Source organism: Dromaius novaehollandiae, chromosome 11 (genome assembly GCF_036370855.1).
Source record: "Dromaius novaehollandiae isolate bDroNov1 chromosome 11, bDroNov1.hap1, whole genome shotgun sequence".
Classification (NCBI taxonomy): domain Eukaryota; kingdom Metazoa; phylum Chordata; class Aves; order Casuariiformes; family Dromaiidae; genus Dromaius; species Dromaius novaehollandiae.
In genome coordinates this window covers 1,809,354-1,828,378 of record NC_088108.1, presented here as the reverse complement: position 1 = coordinate 1,828,378, position 19,025 = coordinate 1,809,354, and the positions used below count along the sequence as shown (strand labels likewise).

The 19,025-nt window shown below is 41.8% G+C and overlaps 1 protein-coding gene across 3 annotated transcripts in view; it reads left to right on the top strand.

Moving 5' to 3' along the window:
* ENOX2 (ecto-NOX disulfide-thiol exchanger 2) overlaps positions 1 to 19,025 on the top strand; it is a 67,570-nt gene that overhangs the window by 28,316 nt on the left and 20,229 nt on the right. For all 3 annotated transcript variants that reach the window (XM_064517966.1, XM_064517967.1, XM_064517968.1), the window contains 5 exons: positions 1,970 to 2,125; positions 9,941 to 10,147; positions 11,862 to 12,095; positions 12,855 to 13,067; positions 14,663 to 14,769. In XM_064517966.1, the coding sequence (XP_064374036.1) occupies positions 1,970 to 2,125; positions 9,941 to 10,147; positions 11,862 to 12,095; positions 12,855 to 13,067; positions 14,663 to 14,769 (917 nt within the window). The remainder of the gene's footprint in view (positions 1 to 1,969; positions 2,126 to 9,940; positions 10,148 to 11,861; positions 12,096 to 12,854; positions 13,068 to 14,662; positions 14,770 to 19,025) is intronic.

The following is a 19,025-nucleotide window of genomic DNA, read 5'->3' as shown; positions in this document are numbered from 1 at the left end:
AATGTCATACTTTGCAAGTCAGGTGTCACAGGCTTGGTATACCAGCGTGAGCTGTCCATGGATAAGTAGTAGTTATAAACTAATGTATTTGGTAAGGAATTAATTTCACACTTGGCTACATGAAGATTTCTTGTGCCTTCCTCTGAATTGTCTGTTCCTAGCTATGCCAGCACTGTAACCTAAAGGGATCTTCTCTCATCTGGTGTAATAATTAATTTGTTCTGTATCTGTTCATAATAAACATGTGATCTTTGGTCAGCTGGTGTGGCCCAGCTAGTGTATTTTTTTCTGCTTCAGTGGATGTGCCTATGGAATGAGAAGAGGCAGTGGAGTGGCTGCCTTGTATGGTTAAGGATCTAGGATCTGCAAGGAGAAAAATTGTCTAGAGTAGAGATTAAGCAAGCTTTGTTTCTGCAGTAACTGCAGCCGTAGCGTTCCCATCCCAGCTGCCTCTGAAACTTCTTCATGGCAGAGGACTTCTCAGATCTGTGTTTTTATGATAACTATTCCTACGTGGCATAAAATGAACAGAAAGACTTGCACTGAGTGCAAGCAAATCTAAATTAGACAAACAAAATAATATACTGAGACTCTGCAGAAATGTAACCCTAGGTAAAGTATTTCAAAATACAAAGGAAACTAAAATTTGGCTACCAAACTCAGGTATTCAATCTGGACGCTAAAAGTTGTCTTGCATCCAGACTGTTTTTCAGCCAATGTAGTAGCTTTTTGTAGGAAGTGTTTACAAAGCAAAGAATACAAAATAGTTTTCTTGCCTTAGGGATATGAATAGCGTATGGACTGATGCCAGCTTAGCATCAAAGGAAAGTGCTGCCTCTGCGCATTTCACTCGGTTCCACCTATTTGTAATTTTTCCCTGTGCCTTGCAAAGTTAATTTTATCTTTCTACATCTGAAATAGGTAACCAGATTCCAAGGCTCTGTAGCACTCTGGGTTGCACATTCTGTGGTAGTGTCCTGTGATATTTTTGAGATTGCCTAGATCTTCAAGATTTCTTCTGCTGCAAAGTGGGGAAATAATGGTAGAGGGTAGAGAAGATGATGACTTGTGCCTGCAGGAGGAAATTCTTCCTCAAATCTCAGCCTGATAGTACCAGCTGGCCCTGATGGTACTGCTTGTCCTTACAGCTTAGCCACCGACATTCTCAAACTCATAACGTTTGAGTTTTCATAATGCATTAGGTGTGCGGGTATTGCTTTCCGTGGCTTCATTACTTATAAAGAGATAAAACACACCTTATTTGACAGCTTTGCTTAGTTTTATTTGATGTTGAAGATAAATGTAAGAGTAAAACCAGAATAAAATGCTACTTGTTCAGATACAGCGTGAATATAGCCTAGAAACAAGTTAAACAGGGTAAGACATATGTTGCCACGCTAGGTGATATTTAACAATAAAGTTTTTCCTTAAATGCTTCTGTGCATCTCGCCTAGGATTCCTCTGGCACGTTCTTGGCTGCATGAAGTGGGGAGCTAGAATTCATACTTGCTAGTTTGCAAGGTGGTGCTCTTAATCCCGTGTCACAAACTATGTCTGTGCTACCTATTTTGATACTGCACTGAATTTGGTTTCACGCTGTTCCCATATGCCACAGATTTCCTTTATACGGACAATAGAGTATTTATTGGGAAAGGATTTTCTTGCTGGAGGTGAGATAGTAGTATCTGTGAAGTGGGGAAGGAATTAGTTTGAACAGAAGAAGTCTGTTTTGCTGAGAGGATCAAGAATGAAATAGCTCCCCCCCCCCCAAAAAAAAAAAAAAAAAAAAGCAGAAAAAGTAGTTTCAAGGGTACAGATTTAAAGTTCTGGTGAGTTGAATCATGATGTTTCCTCACTGTAGGTGTTTGTTCAGCTAGTTTTCCCGGCACAGGGGATGAGTACAGTCTCAGTGAAAAATTTTCTGCACGAGTCCAAAATAACTGACTCACTCATTCTCTTTCCCACTTAGATTTTGATCCTGCTCTTGGCATGATGACTGGAATCCCTCCAATCAACCCCATGATGCCAGGCCTGGGGATAGTCCCACCTCCCATCCCTCCGGACATGCCTGCTGTGAAGGAGATCATTCACTGTAAAAGCTGTACTCTCTTCCCACCTAACCCACGTAAGAGCCTGCTTATGTGTTGTCCTGTTTCTTCTTTGTGTTCAAAGGTGATGAGGAATCATTTCCTCCTTTTCTTCCTCCCTGTGTGTATGTATGAATATATATAATATATAAATAAATATAAAAATTTGTATGTGAGAGAAGAGCCATTATGTTTCCTGGGCCTAGCAACTCTAGGGTGAGTCACCATGGACTAGATGCTGACGAGCAGGTGATAGAGCAATAGGAAGGGCTGTTCTTGTCGCTGACTGTTTCTCATTTCAATGAATAGCCTTTTCAGTTGTTAAATATGGACTAGGAAAGAAAATATTCTTGTGTCTAGATGTTTGGAGGCTGATTTTTGTGGGGTGATTCTTGCATGTGTTATTTAAGGCTTCAAAGATAGCAAGTTGTTGGAAGTAAGAGTTACATGATCAGCCCGTGTGATCAATGCTGGGAGATGAGAGCGCTCTGGGTCTTACTGAAAGTGATGGAAGGAGAGCAGAGGCAATGTGAAATAAGACAGAAAACTTTAAGATAACAGACATTCAGGACTTGGTATCTGGCTATAGCAAGAAAGAAGAATTGCCTTCAAACTAGCTGGCTGACTCTTTTACTTGGCTTTTGTTACAAAAGTCAGAGGGAAAGGTATAGTTGCTGTCAGGGCTTGTATATGGAAAGACAGAGGAGATGAAATGAATAAGAAACTGCAGACGTGATAGAGGTAAGTAGGAAATCATTGCTGAGGTGTCCTTTAGTCTTAGATTGTATCCTTAGCCATTACTGTTACACTGAGGCATGCACAGATTATATGCTTAACATCCAGTCTATCCCAATCCTTTGTTTTTTGGACTTTGTGATTTTTCAGGCTGATACTTCTTGATACTTGTATTAACTTCCACTAAGGAGATTCTAAATCAGCTTTCTAGTGTGCTCTCTCTCTGTCAGATCTTGCTTTATCCCTACTCTCTCTGCCTCCAACATGTATATTTCTATGCTGAGCAATCCTTTTCCTGTTTCTTGTGAGCTCTGCGTACTTTTCAAGTCTTTCAGAGTGTTTTTTCATTCAGCTGGGCTTGAAGGGAGAGGCTTTTTTCTTCCTGCTTTGAGATGCAAGTTTCAATTAATTTTTTTTTCCAGACTTCTATCACATTCAAGTCCCAAGAACTTTTCAGATCAGTTCCTTTAATTTCTCAAACCCATAGCAAAAAACCTTGGGTTTTTTGAGCTTTTCAATGTATTTAAATTGGATTAGTTCATGATTGCTCCATCAAGATTGTTTTACCCCTAGCTGTTCTGTAATGTCCTTAATATCCATAAATTCCTCCTTTCCCCCCATTTAAGGTAGGGCTTAAAACTACCCAGTGAAATTCATCAACTTTTCATTTGCAATGACATTACTGATAATTTGTTCATCAGCCCTTTTCTGAGAAATTTGAAGCCTCTCATGTTAATACAGTTCTTCATAGTGTGATATCCTTTTAGAATATTAAAAGATTTCTAGTCTTATCCAAATCCTTCCTTGAAGCAGTGTGTGATCCAAATCAATTCTGGTTTTATCTACGGTATTCTTTCTTCACTGCGTTTCACAATTGAACTACAAAGCTACCTTACTAATTCTTGTCCTTCCTGCAGGTACACTTACCTCGCTCTGTTTGGAGCTTGCCTATTGTTCTTCCATCAACTATTCTGTTATCACGTAAAACCTAGTTCCATGTCTCACTTCAGCAGTTTTAACTACTCTCATCTAAATTCCTAGCTGAAGCAAGTACAGTTGTTTCTTCATTTTTCTCCTCTTGCACAGGTTGGAATTCTTTGAACTTCTCGTCTCTAAGTCTGTTTGGATAGGCGCAGTGCTGAACTTATGGGCCAATCTCTCTAGGTCAAGTCTGCCTTTTTGCTGTTCCTGTGAAAACCATTTTAAATTTGGCTGGTTACTTTCCAAAAATTATCACTTCTTGTCTGTAGGTTGCTTGTTGACAAGCTGCTAAAACCTCTCTGTTTTAGAGTGTGTTGCTTTGCCTTTGGACTCATTTCCCTATTCCAGCTGGGACCCTGGTGGTAAACTGTCTAGCTGGACCCCTCTTAGGAGCCTCTCATCATTTTTTCTTCTCTGAAGGGAAGGAAAAGAAAATCAGTATTAAATAATGCCTAGGAAAACAGGTGGGACTGTAAGGCTTCCGCCTTTATCTCCTCCCAGTCCATTAATATCTTTGGCCCAGAGTGGCAACTGCAGAAATGAAGTAGTGGTGGGACATCAGTGCCAGCTGCTATGGTAATCATTCTTATATGCTTGGCAAAACCTTGGAACCTATGTCTCATCCCATCCTTGCAGTCCCATATGTCTCTGGGGGAGTGTTGCAAAGGCACCAGTTTTGTTCTTCTGTCAAGTTCTCATGTGCATGTGGCAGCATGGAGACCTGCTTAAGACATCCGTCTCCCCATTCTGAGGTTCTAGAGAACAGGTGACTTCAGGCCTCAGTGGCTCTGTCTCGGGGAATTAGCAGAAATATTTCTTTTTTCTTCTTTTTTTTCCCCCCTCCTCCCCTCTCCAGGTACCAGAAAAGAGGAAGCATAAATCCTAATGCTGTAGCCAGTTTTGTTTTCCAGGACTGTGTGGCGGCTGATTCAGAAAGCAAAGCATCTTTGAGCAAAGATATTTGGTGTTACCTGCATGCTGTAGGACAAAACCCAAGAGCAGGCTACTAACCATGTTCCATGTTGGTCTAACACAATGTGAGCTTGGGATAGTGAGCTCCAGCTGATGTTCTGCAGAAATCTGACTTCTAATGGTCAGTAGGTGAGAGATCTTAAATCTCTATAGTGCTTTCCATCTGAACTCCATTGGCTGCCTTCCTCATCAGAACAACTTTGAGGAACAGAATTCTCTTTTGTCTTCTGAGATTTATTTTAGGGGTAACTGGCCATCAGCACTTAGCTTCTTTGTGGACTCCATCTGGATTGTTTGAAATCATTCTTAGACTTCATTGAACATGTAGTGTCAGCTTTCACCATTTCTTGGGAGGATGGAGGGCAGCATGCTGGCACATTGTGTAATGGTAATACTATATTCCTCATCCTATCAGTGCTGCTCCCCTGGAAACAGCCAGTAGACTTTCTTACAGAACTCCGTCCTGTGGTCCCTAGTCTGTGGTGGGAATTGGAAAACACTAGATTTCTGCTGGGAACGTGGCATTCTTGATTTAACTTCTTTGGCCTACCTCTCTTCTGTTGTCGCTGCCGCAGTATTGGAGCGGTCACCAGGAAGGGAGCAGCTCTGCTGTTAAGTAAGTATTTTAAATGTGCAAGCCCTTTGGACAAAAAGTTTTGTCCCTTGATGTCAGTTCAGTTTCTCAGCTCATCATTACTCATTCTTCCTTCTCTTGACTCTTTAAGCATCCTGTGTTGACATGTACTGCCTGAGTTTTCTCCAAGTGACATGCTTGCAAGGCAGAAATGGTTTGGCACATACCAACTTTCTCATTATACTTGTCAGTATAATCCTGACAAATTATACTACCAGGAATGGCTGCTCAGAAGGAACCTGTGATGGTCCAGGTGGACTTATTCTTATCCCTTTTCTAGTTGTGTCCTCACCATGAACCTCTCTGTCTGGAGCCTGCCATCCCTTTAGCATCACTGAAGAGTGGTCAGTGGAGTTTGGGGGCAATTCATCTGAACAAATATTTGTGTCTGCTTTTGAGGAAGATGAATCACCCCAGTCTCTGCTGCCTGACTCTCCCATGACTGTAAGGGGATTGCAGAGTGATTAGCTTGTGTCAGCATTTGGTTGTGATTCATTTGACCTGTTCTAGACATCTACCTTCAAGATAGATCATACTTTAGAAGGAGCCTATTCTCATCCCTTGTATGTATGATAATAAATATGAATTGTATGAACTGTGCTTAGAGTGGCTAATACACCACATATTGGGTATTGGGTCCACATCACATCTAAGCAACACTGCCAAGGCTCACCAGTCTTCCCTGGCTCTTTATACTTGGACAATTTTAGGGGGGATCTTCAGTGTCCTGTTATACTTGAGGCAACTTGTGGTACTTTGCATGTGAATACATATGCTGTGCATCTGAGAGGCTAGTAGCAAAAGGCTGTATTTGTGAAGGGTACAGAAGGGCCCAGTAGACCTGGGCCCTTAATATATGCCTTAACCCCATGACTGAATTAATTGTGCTAGTGATCAACTCTGCCTTCCAGGTGGAAAGAATGTATGAACTCCATGGGAATAGCTTATTTTGCTGTGATCCCCAGACCAGCTGGGGCGTTGCTTGTTCCTTGTTAAATGACTGTCTGCAGTACAGTCAGTAACTGTGCTCAACTTGGAAAACTCAGTCACATTGGCTCACAGGTTCCTAATGTTATCCTTGGAGCAGAGCTTTGGGCTGTGCCAGTGTAGTGCTGTATTACTACTTTGAGGAGGCCAGTAGCAGTGGAGGATGTTGCAGGGTGAGCAAGGACTTGGTTCTTTGCCAAATGAAGATTGTGAGAATGCATCTTGCGCTTGCAGGAGCCTGAAGATACTATCAGCAAAGCTGATGTCCTCAAGCTGTAGGGGCTGGTCTCAGGTTCCCCTTACTCATAGCCAGCTTAGTTGGGGCAGAGGTTTTAGCTCTACAGTGATATCAGAGTGTGATGTGGGCCCCTATTGCTTCATTTCCCACTCCTCTAGACTGACTCTGATTTGAGTGCAGGGAGGTGCTGGTACAGAGGGAGATTGTGAGTCTCTGGGGTTTTCTATATGAAGAAAATAGACAGGAAAGATGTTCAATGCCTATGAACACCAAGGCATCCACTCCACTGTGCTTGTCCTGAACCTGGAGTTCTGCATCACCCTTCCCACTTCAAGATTATTTACTTGCAAAGGGACTTGGGAAAAGAATTAACAGCTTGTAATAGCCTGTTTATTCCCCTGCAGATGCAATGGAGCACCTTCTGCTTGATTTATCCTTTGTGCTCTGTGCTGGGTACCAGCTTATGCTAGAGCTTGGTCTTGGCTCTCAGATTAATGCAAGCAGCTTGGCAGCAAACCCTCCCCAAGTCTTGGTGATCCTGGAATCATTGTGTTCTAGGTAGCCAGCACCTTGCCTGCAAGCGGGAGCTTTACTTGGCTTCTTATCTTCAGAGAAGCCAGAACGTGTTACCTTCCTATGAGCTGTGCTTACTACCAGGCAAGCAAAGAATGCAAGGCAGGGTACTCTATAAAGTGTTAAGATGAAATCTCAATAACAAAATTGACACGTTACAAACTGGGGAAAGTAGAACCACAAAATGCAGTCTCAAGTGTGCTTCTTGCCAGAACAGGTTTCTGGGTTGTCACTTAGAACCTGTGTAGCTCAGCTGTAGCGTCATGGCCCTACAAAAATTTGTGGGTCTTTGTCAGGACACAAGAGACTTGACATTGCTTGTAGGAAAAATTGGTACTTGCCTAATTTTTTCAGAGACAGTGTTGTTCACTGGAAAGATGACACTTTCATTACGCAGAGAAGTTGCAGGAGACTTTTGTAGCTGCATATTTGTAAAGGGTTCATAAACAAGGTACCAGTAGATGGCACTTGAGTCTCATGACTTCCCGGGATTGAGAAACTGTGATGCTCCCTGCTTACCCTTTAAAACAAAATTCTTGCAATTCCTGATCTGCTGATACATCTCTCAGTAAACCACTCCCAGGAAAAAAACTGTCTCAGTACCATTGACTGCTCCCGGAAACTTTTTCTTTTTAATCAAATACTTCCTGACAAGCCTGTTTGAGAATTTCTAATGCTACATTAGAAGGAAGATTCTCCTGATGCTAGGCAAACAAGTAACTGTCACAAAAACACTCAGACATTGGTTTCAAGGTATATGTTCCTTCTAGCCTCACATATAGTAGTTTCTCAGCCGAAGGTTTTTGTATGTGAGGTTGACTGAACTCCCCCATCCTTTCCTGTACCCCTGCAGGTAAATCCTGGTCTCCTTTCGCTCTCCCTCTCCTGTGTTTCTACTCTTGATATTGCCCCCTTCTCATCTGTTGGGACTCCTACCATTTCTGGATCGTCTAGATCACTTTCTCTAATCACTTTCTCTCTGTCGCAAGTCATGAGGAACCCAGGTTTGAGAAGAAGAGATCTTACTTCCCTTTCTCTTCCTGCTTCTCCAACCTCTTCAGTTCTCTCTACTCTTCCCCTGCTGGTCTCTGATTCCTTTCAGAGGATTTCTTTCTACCTCCATTTTACCAACTGACTTTCCCATGTGGGCTTCCTTCAGCTTAGGTCTTATCTGCATACCAAAGTGGCTGTTTGCTGAATGTTATCTTCACTTTGCCTTCTTTGCTCTCAGATCTCTTTGCTGCTGGGCTCTGCCTCTCTATCATCACCCAGTCATTTTGCATCTCCTGCCAGTCCCTTGCCTTTTTCTCCAAGGAAAATTGAGAAGGTATCTTGATAGAAAAATAGGCAGAGGGAATATTTGTTAAGGTTATGAAAGAGCACTGGAATAGAGATAAAGCTCAGATTTCAGGTTTGGGGAGCCCTAATGGTTGTGGATCAGTTTTAGTCCAGCAGTGGTATCTTCACTCACTGTGGAGTTCATTATCCCTTGGAGGCCTTTGCTGCAGGCTCTCTCTGGGTATTGGACTAGCTGGACCCCTGTCCCAATGCTGCCTTGCCATTTCTGGTTTTTTGAAATAAGAGTAGAAGGTTAAAAGGGACTGTTGCTGCAGAAGAAATGAGGCTTACAGGGAGGAGGGTTAAGAAAGTTGTTTGTTTCATAAGGTTGTAGCAAATAAGCAGGCAGACTTGATCTGGGAGCTGAAAGGAGCCTCTTCCAAAAGAAAATAGAATATTCTTGAAGAACTGCTTTTAGAATGCCACAGGATTAAACAAACGTAATACATGTAGTTCATTTAAGAAATATCTAACTAGTATATAGTTAACTGGAGGAAATGGATATTAGCACTGAATTTCATTTAAGAATTTTCAGACATTAAGAAACACCAGGCATTAAGGTTGTAACCTTTCTCAGCCTTTGCATGTGGGGTTGTGAGGTTCTCGCTACACTTGCCAGCTGGGAACCTGAGTATAGAAATGAGTTCAATGCTGGAGAAACGCTTCTCCCAAGTCACAACCTATCTTTTGTGTGCTGTGATGTTACAGGTAGAGTAAGTGAACATATTAACATCCTGTTTCTAGGCAAACTGGATGTAGCCTTCAGCTCCCTTTTTATATTCTGTGGTTGATTTTAGCCATACAGGTAGAAAATGGATTCCTTCTACCTCCTTTTGGCTATGCCCATTTCCTTTTACTCTTCTTTCCATGGTATCTCTTTTGGTTAACATCCAATATTTGGTTAACAGCCATTCCTTATGTTAATGTTTTTGTATGCTTTCTAGACTGCTGTATAGCTTTATGCTCTTTAGAATTCTCTGGAAACGTTTTCCACTTATTCTTTGTTAGGAGTAGTCCTTTAAGCTGTGTTTGTGTAGCATCTCCTCTGATAGGGTTTTGAGGTCTTGGGTACTGCTCAAATTCTGCAGTAGGAACTAGGTGAGCTCTTACTTGAACTAGGTGAGCTCTTACTTGAACTAGAGAAAATGCCTGGGAGGCTTTGAGCTCCTGAGATCTTTTATTTAGAAACGGGCTGGTAAATGTGCTTCTTCTGTGTATGGCACCCAAGCAATGCTATAGATCTACTACTTGATAAAGTGAAATGCACTGTAGCTGAGTGTGTATTTAAAGGAAGCAAGGAAGATGTAGGTGTCTCTTGGGGCAGATGGACAGATGAATGGAATGTATGCTGACAGACTCTATAACCTGACCCGTTTTCTCTCTCGTTGTTTTTAGATCTTCCTCCTCCAGCAACAAGAGAGAGGCCTCCTGGATGTAAGACAGTGTTTGTTGGAGGACTGCCGGAAAACGGAACTGAACAGATCATTATGGAGGTTTTTGAACAATGTGGAGAAGTTATAGCTATTCGGAAGAGTAAAAAGAATTTCTGTCACATTCGCTTTGCTGAGGAGTTCATGGTGGACAAGGCACTTTATCTCTCCGGTAGGTGTATTTCTGCCTCAGATGACAGCTTAAAATTCTGGGATAAAGATGTAATGATTTATTTACAGTTACAATGATAGGTTTTGTTGCCACTGGAAGATTTGTCTCATGTTGCATCAGAGTTGCTTCTTTTTTGGCTGTTACTGCATTTCCGTTTAAATACCTGAAAACAGCTCTTGATAGAAAAGACAGCAATGCTGTGTCACCCTGGGTATTGCGAACCTTTGCAGAATACTGGCATGAGGTGCAGTCAGAGTCCTTTCCCCTCTTCCTTGGATAAGTGTCCCATGTTTTATGTTCCAGCAGATTCTTTGCAGGATGCTTTAAGGACCTTTTAAACATTTACAGTTGCACTCAAGTGCTTGTTCATTGGATGATATGCCTGACTTTCATCAGTATCTTTTCCCTGTTGGCAAGCAGAGCGCAAACATCTGGATGTGTAGGGATCCTCTGTGCCATATCTGTGGGGTTTTAAGAGCTTTGCTTTGTGCGTGACGGGGACCTCATGGCTCACAGAGTGGTTGGCAAATTGTGCATTTCCTGCCTAGCCTGTATGTGTTGTGCTGTTACATTTGCGCTGAACAGCCCAAACTCTCTGTCCGACTCTTTACCATTCCAGGAAAATATAGCAGTATTTTCTTCCATGCTAGAATTCATTCTGAATTCATTCTTTCAGTACATTAACAAACCAGTGTACTGTCTCCAAGACCTGTACTCTCTCCAGAGAGATAAGATTATGAAGATAAGTGAGGGAAATGCTCTTTGTCATTTAAAACAATGGAAACTTTTTCCATATTTTATTTGTTTTGAAGGAATTGATTGGAAGAATGAAGTCCTTTCTGGATACTGTTGAATTGGGTTAGACTTGCAATGCCCTGTTAGTAAGAGTTGTGTCTCTTCGGTTATTCCTATTATATGAAAGCCAATGCAGCCACTTTAGCTCCAGGAATTTTTTACTTGTAGTTCCTTCTGCTCAAAGCCCTGATCATGTGTAGGGTCATTAGTGTCCCCTATATGTGAGCATTGTTTCTGGGTTTGTTCTTTGAACTACAGAGGGACTTTGTACAGCTTTTCTTGTATACATCCCAAATGTACTTTTATTAATCACAGAGGAAAGCTTTCTATCACATTTGATGTGCATCGAGGAAAAGGGGCTGTGCGGACTACGCTGGTGAGAAAAGCTGCCACACAATTGACCCACACACTTGCTGGGCTAATCCCCGCTCCGGATGACGGGCTGTTCCCAAGACTGCTCCCATCTGTATACCTCCATTCACCACCTTATTTGCTGTGTCTCACTTCTGTCATTCCCCCTTGTCATCCGCAGCTTCTGGAGTTTGAAAAAGTGTGGAAGCAATCCAAGGCCGTTTTCCATGTTCCCTGTGTAAGCAGATGGGCTCGGTCCCATGGCCAGAGGGGGTACATGTAGTTATGTGGTTGCTGTTTGAGACCCGGTATGTGCTAGTATTCAGAGGAGCACAGCTTATGCAAAATCTTATATAGCATGTGCAAAACAGAGGCAATGGCTGCAAACTCCTTAACAATATTTCCTTTTCCAGGCTCATGCCCTGTGCACTAACTCTTCAGTAAGCTCTTGTGTTCAAGGATTTTCTAGTTTTGTTGAGGTGACAGGCACTGTCGTGTAGTTGGAGCCTAAGGCACTCCCCTGTATAAGTTACTTTTCCTTTTTGAACATTGTTGTCATGACCACCAGGCTATCGTATCAGGCTAGGCTCCAGCACTGACAAAAAGGATACTGGGCGCCTGCATGTGGATTTTGCTCAGGCTCGCGATGATCTGTATGAGTGGGAATGTAAACAGCGGATGCTGGCACGAGAGGAACGCCATCGCCGAAGGCTGGAAGAGGAGAGATTCCGCCCTCCGTCCCCACCTCCCGTTGTCCATTACTCTGACCATGAATGCAGCATTGTTGCTGAAAAACTTAAAGGTAGGTAGTTTTGTGGGATGTGATCACCCTTCCGAGCAGGTGCTGAGAGACTTGTATTCTTCAGCGGTCTTGCTAAGCTGAGATGATGGTGCCATCTAGACCTCGTAACTTCCTAGGTGCTTCACGTTATATGTTAACTTTAACTCGAAGAACAGCTGCTGCTGCTGCTTAATATTAAGGAAATGACAAATATAGAAAAAATACTGTTGTCCTATTACAGGGCTGGGTTCCTCATCAAGGCTACTGCACTGATGTCGCTCCTGTGCCCTGTTCTCAGCTATATGCCATGAGCAGCTCTCTCAGCCAGCTGTTTATCAGGATTGTATATTGTTTTTACAGAAGGACAATCTAGAATGCAACATTTTCTTACAAACAGTCCTCTCATTGCTTTAAAACAAATAGTTTAAATCTGAAGACCTTATTTGAAGCCTAAAACCCATCTTTGGCCTGATTCTTCCCGAGTCACAGAATGTTTTATTTCATGAAAGAGCTGCATCCAATGTATGAGGCTTTTCAGTAGGTTTCTAGCAGTTGGTTCTCCTCTCTTTTGCTGTCCTTCAGTAAACAGAGCTTGCTCAGTCAACTTGATGTGTGACTTGCCTTCCCCTTTATAGTCTTGTGTTCAGATAATAACTGTGTTTTCAGGAATCCAGATTAGCCATCCTAAGTAAGCAGTTCAGTGGTGCCAGGGAAAGCACCTGAAAGCTGTGCCGGTAACCTCGTACTTTCCCAGTCAAAAGATGTCCCTTCTTGCTGCAGATGACACAAAGTTCTCAGAAGCCGTACAGACCTTGCTAACATGGATAGAGCGTGGAGAAGTCAACAGAAGAACTGCAAACAACTTCTACTCTATGATTCAGTCAGCCAACAGCCACATTCGCAGACTAGTGAATGAAAAAGCAACTCATGAGAAAGAGATGGAAGAAGCTAAGGAGAAATTCAAACTTGCTCTCTCAGGGATTCTAGTTCAGTGTGAGTAATATTTCAGCACTGAATGTTGGTTGTCTGTTGTTATAGGGGAGAACACTGTAATTTCCGGAACATGGAGATGCCATACAAAAAGGGTTCCAGGAAAAGAAATGGCAATCAATTCTGTGCCGCTACAGCTAATTTATAAGTATATGTCATTAACTTGGCAAAAGTTTCTTGTGGTACTTTTTTACTGAAGTGGGAGTCTGCATCTGGGGGAAGAGGAGAATGATTTTTTTTTTTTTTAATTTTTTTCTCTTTTAATTATAGTCTGTTAGTAATTCTGTCATCTTTTCAACACTCTGCACCTCTGTGCACAATCAAGGTAAGTTCCTGGTAATCTGGTGCCTCAGTGAAGTATGCAGGATTTATTCGCCAAAGGTAGGATGCAGTAGAATGTTCCCAGTGCCCTGTTCTGAGCAACCTAAGTTACAACTTAAGTTACAGTGGAAGCCATATACAGAGTAAGGTTTTGAACCTGGGTCTTTCAAATCCCAGAGTACTTTATTTAACTGTGAAGTCAAGTAAGAGGCATGGGCTGTATTAGTTTCAGCATCTGATTTGTAACAATTCCTTAAACCATTCATTGCCTCTTACACGTTCAGTCTTTAGTAAGTCTGGTTTTTTGTTTTTGTTTCTTTTTTAAGATTACCTTCTCCATAAATGTACCAAGTCTCCTTGAGCCCCTTGGCTAGGATGTGAACATTCTTTGCTTCAGTTTTACACTCAGTTATTTGGGCTGTTACTTGTTTGATGCTTGGTTTTGATTGTGTTCATGATAAAATATATGGGCACACGGTCCAGAAGGAAATACAGTAAGCACTGCAGAGTAAGTAGTAATAGACAGCATGTAACTCATCTCTGTAAAACACCCCCTGGTATCTCAGCCACTTGTAGTTTTATTAGTCTAAGCAGCAGAGAGCCAATTTTATTGCATAAATGTTATGCCTTCTACAACATCCCAAGTGTGAAAAAACAGCTAGGTGTGCTTTCTGCCACTGGGTGAATTCTAATCCCAGGAGAGGCATTTCATATTTCCGAAAATCTCTGCAAATCTCCTAGAAAAATATTTTAGAAGATATACCCCTAAGGGGAAAGAAAGGTTTTGATAGCAGATACCAGAAGCCCTTTTCTTGAGTATGCATTGATGAGATGCTGTAATTTTCAAGCTGTGGCACTGTTCTTTAGGATGTTCTTCTGCCCAATGGTTCCAGTCCTAAGTGCCAACTTCCACAGTTTTACTTAATCATCCTAAATTAAAGAGCAAATGTTCCCTGTTACACTCCTTGGCGGTGTTGCGTAGAGTGTTTGAACATTTTCACTGCAACATATGCCTTTTTTTTTCCCCAGTTGAGAGCAGATGCAATTTTTCCAGTTGGTCATTACTCTGTGAGTGTTTGGCACTGGCCTGGTGAAGTCCACACTTTTCTTTCCAGGCAGAGTCCCTTTCCTGAGCATGGCTTCAGCACAGTACAGTGTTATAACAAAAGGTTAGCCAAACTACCTGCCTGATTCCACTCTTTTACTCCTTTACTCCTCTTTTTCGCCCTCTCTGGATGATATTCTGGCCTGATTTGACTGCTGATTTGATACTACAGTCGAGCAGATAGTGGCCGTGTACCATTCTGCCTCCAAACAAAAGGCTTGGGACCATTTCACGAAAGCTCAGCGTAAGAACATCAGCGTGTGGTGCAAACAAGCAGAGGTTGGTAATTTTTTATTGTGTTAGTTCCGCTGGCACAGTCTCTTTCATGTCAGGATATTGATTTTAACTTTGCACAATGCTCACATGGATAGTAACGTCTTAATTCAACAGTGTAAGATGGGAATTATTCAATCATCTCTTGGGCTCCAGGTAATAAATTTGCTCTTAGTATTTATGTGACTAGTAAAAATGCATTGAGTTCTGTATGCTGTTTCAAGCTGTACACAATAATTACTGTTGATCTATATCTTCCACTGTTTTTAACATTAAAACGAGAGGGATTTAGAGAGAGATGAAGAACAAAAGTGGAACAATATCACCGAGAAATCTGTTTTTATCACTTTCCTGTTGACAGACTTGAGAGATGGAAACAATTGCAACTGGGCAGTCCAGAAAGCTTGTGGGAGGATGTCCTCATATTTGTGCACTTACTAATGCAGTGACATTTCAAATGAAATACAGAATTTAAAGCTGGAGGCAAGAATGGGGATGACGGAGGGAGGAATGCCACTGGAACTGCTGTTCCTGCAAGACAGGGATAGTTCTCAATTAGTTCCTTGCTTGATATTATCAAATCCTATTTGATTCAGGCAGAATGTTGGAGGAAAAGAAAAACCCTGAGATAAAGAAAGCCTGTTTTCTGGGAAAGTAATGGTATGCCAGAGATTGTTCCTAGAGTCCGGAATGCAATACATGCCATTTTCTGTCACCCCTGCAGTAGGGGTATCACATTGTTTGGCTGCATCTGGCAGAGGGCCCATCCGGATGTCTTTTGCCTATCCTGAGGAAGACTTGAGGAGATTTCTGTGCTTCTGGCAATGTGAAGGTCTAGTGAGAGCAGCATAAGAGCTCTGTGGATCCGCCTGGTCAGTTCTTGTGTTTAATCCCTAGGAAGGTTAGTTCCCATAGTGACAGCAAAAGTATTGTCACCCAGGGTACGAATAGTTACAAAGGAAAAGGCAGGAGACTGTATTTTTCCTGCTCATTAAAGTAGGGTGGGCCTTGAATCACTTTTTCTCTCTGACAATAAAGACGACTTTTAGGTAGTGGGACCGGTATCTGAAGTGTAAAAAAGAACTGCTATGAAAAACATACTAATGCAAGGAGATACTCTTTTGTTTGGAGATAGTCTTTGTTCACTGGAGCAGTGCTGGCAATGTGGAGATGATGTTGTCTTTCATGTATCAAAAATAAAGCAAAGCAAATGCTTTCCTATATCAGCATAACCTTAACCGGGTTTCCAGCATTCAGCAAACCCGTGCTGGGAATACCAATTTGGAAGTATAACATTGCAGTCTTGGCTGAGGGATTTGAAAGTAGTTGGGCCTTTGGCCCTGTTGTCTCAAGTGCTCCTGTGACAGATGGGTAAACAGGTAAAAGTGTCTTGTCTGGACACAATGCCAGTTAGTCAGGTTTGGGTGAGAGATCCTAGTCTGTTTGATAGCTTTGGACCTTCCTTTGTTCTTTATCTTGGTTTCCTGACTTGGAAAGCAAAGATTGCTGACTGTTGGACCTCGTTGCATGACTCTCCGGAGCCCTATGCCATAACTAATGAATTTGTCCCCTTGAGACAGGGAAATGGCAGTGCCGTGGGGAAAGTGAAGGCACGGAGTGAAGAAGTGGTTGCCTAATGTTGCCCAGTAATTCTGTGGAAGACCAAATGCTTGTTTTTGTGACTCCTTGTTTTAGATCACACTTAGTATTTCTTGCACATGACCATCCTACGGGGGCATGCGTGTGTCTGTGTAGATCAGGTAGAACTGCAAGTTTGGAAACAGTTTGTGACCCGTGCCCCCAAGTGAAGACAATGGCAAAAGAGACCCGTCTTCTGAAGTGTTTAATTCCTAGTGAAAAGGACTCAAATATATAAGTAGTAGAATAGTGAGTGAAGATCAAAGTTAGCTCTTTTACCACTATAGTTTGTTTCGTTAATCCTCCAGTGTGATGCTGAAATCCCCTTCAGCTACTATTTCTCAAATCCCTCTTCTGCGACGTTCTGGTGTCTGTTTCAAAGGCTTGTCATGGTAGAGAACTAAGCTTGAGAGCACCCGAATTCCACCCAGATTCCTAGCGTGTGCCTGGAAGCTGCTCTGCAGGGCACTTCTGCACATTTCAGATCCTTTGGCTCTCATTGAGCAATGTAGCCCACAACTCGGATGCTGATTTCTGTTAGAGCCTCTAAAGGCTTGGTTGTACCAAAGTCCTCTCAGACTGGGACACCTGAGTGCCATGTGATGTGTCGTGATGCATCTGGAGGGCACAACTTGCATCATCATTTCTTCTTTAGTGATAATACTCAGCAACAGGAGAGAAGAAATGGCATGTAACTATTTTAAAGATATCTTAAAATATTCAGTTAATTCCACTGAATGCACCTGTATTAAACATACAGTATTAAATGAGTTTATTGGTTACGGTAGGTAGCTGCTGCTCATCAAGCTCGTGATGGGAGGTTCACGTGTGACAATGGGCATTTAAAAAGAAGCCTGTTGTTTTTTGAAGGGTATTAGTTTCTGTGAAAGGCATAAGATTATTTGAGCTAGGACATGTAAATGCAAGAAGCGTATCGTAGTGCACTTTCATATAGGAACAATCTTACAAGGTTGCTTTTGGTGAAACAATAATTAATCTAGTGCTCTTAAGTGTTAGTGCAAAATGCTTGTAAACTAGGTAAACTCTGAGGGTATACATTGTAATGCAGTAGTTGTTAGGCTGTTTTCCAGTATGTGTCTAAATTAATCTGTAATAAAATGTTGACCTGGTGATACTATGATGTGTGTATGATATTAACCAACACAAAAAGAGTATATCAAGTATCTGATGAAGCCTCTATCAAGAGATCCAATCTGCAAATGCATAAATAAATGACAGATTTGAGACAAGAACATGATTTATAGGCAGAATAAATTGCTTTTCTGGGAGGAGCTTATACATCTATCATTCATCTTCATTCAAGGGAGGAAAAGAGATCACAAGTGTAGGGACGTGAGTTTGGCTTTCTTCACCTTCCTGATGTAATAATAAAGAACAACAAACTTTGTCTGCAAAACAGAAAGATGATCAAGTTTTCTATTTACATTTCCTATATTAGGAACCTTCATTTGACTACTTGAAGGTTTGTCTGCCACACTGCTCTTGCCTAGTGGGGAGTATGTACTTAGAGTGTGACACGTTATACTGTCAGGGCTATAACAGTTTAGCAGTTGTAGGTAAATGAGAATTGTATGAGGACGTGGACATACGTGGATACATCAACGTGCTACTCTTCACTGGTCAGCATTCAGGTTCTGGAGAATAAACTGTGATAATTCTCAGTAATTTTAGGTGAGTGTGTCTTTGTATTTTATGAGAATATAAATCAGGAAATATGTATCAAAGAGGCTGATCAGTGGGAAATATCACAATCCTGATTTGCATGCAGGTTAAACAGTAAGTTAATGTGCACACATGCTCATTGGTATTTAAAAGCAATGTATGAAAACAGTGTAGCTCACTATGAATACTCATTCATAGGCTGACTTTTTGTTGGAGAGAGGTCCTTTAAAAGCGATTGCCAGCATTTATCCAGTCTGTGTTTTGAGAGACAAAGTTGAATTGATTCACAGAGAAGACTTGGATGTTATAGCAGGGAGTGCTGTAACACCTAACTTCTTAGGCACGTGGCTCTTCTGATGGCCTCAGTCGAATGGCTGTGTACTGGCAGGGAGAGTTAAAGAAGCTGTTAGCTCAGTTAAAGAACTGAGTTAGCTGCTGCTAACTCAGTCCACTGAATGTGAGAGTTTCTAAATGAGATGATGGGAAATGCTCTGCCACTTTGTGATGTTCCTGCAAGTAGTAAAGAGTAGGGGTGGTGAGCAGAGGCAGGGGCTTTAAGAAAAAATGCATTTAAAATGCCACATCTGTCATCCGTACTAGGTTGTGCATGGCCTTTCTAAGGGTAAAGTAGAAATTGAGTTTAAAATGAGGGTTGAACAGTGAATAGTTTTTTTGATATGTGATTTATAAATCATTGTAATAGTTTTAAAAATGTTGTGGCTTGCAGGAAGGCATTTAAGCTGGAAGGAACATACCTTCTCCCCTCTCAGGCATATACTTAGTATTGTTTATGCTTATATTTTTGCACTGAATGGCAGCATGAGCCAAGAAAAATGTAAATTCCTGGCACAGAGTGATCCTGTGCAGCAGTACAGGCTAGGGACCAGCTGCCCAGGTAGCAGGTCTGCAAAGGATGACCTGAGGCTCCTGGAGAAGAACAC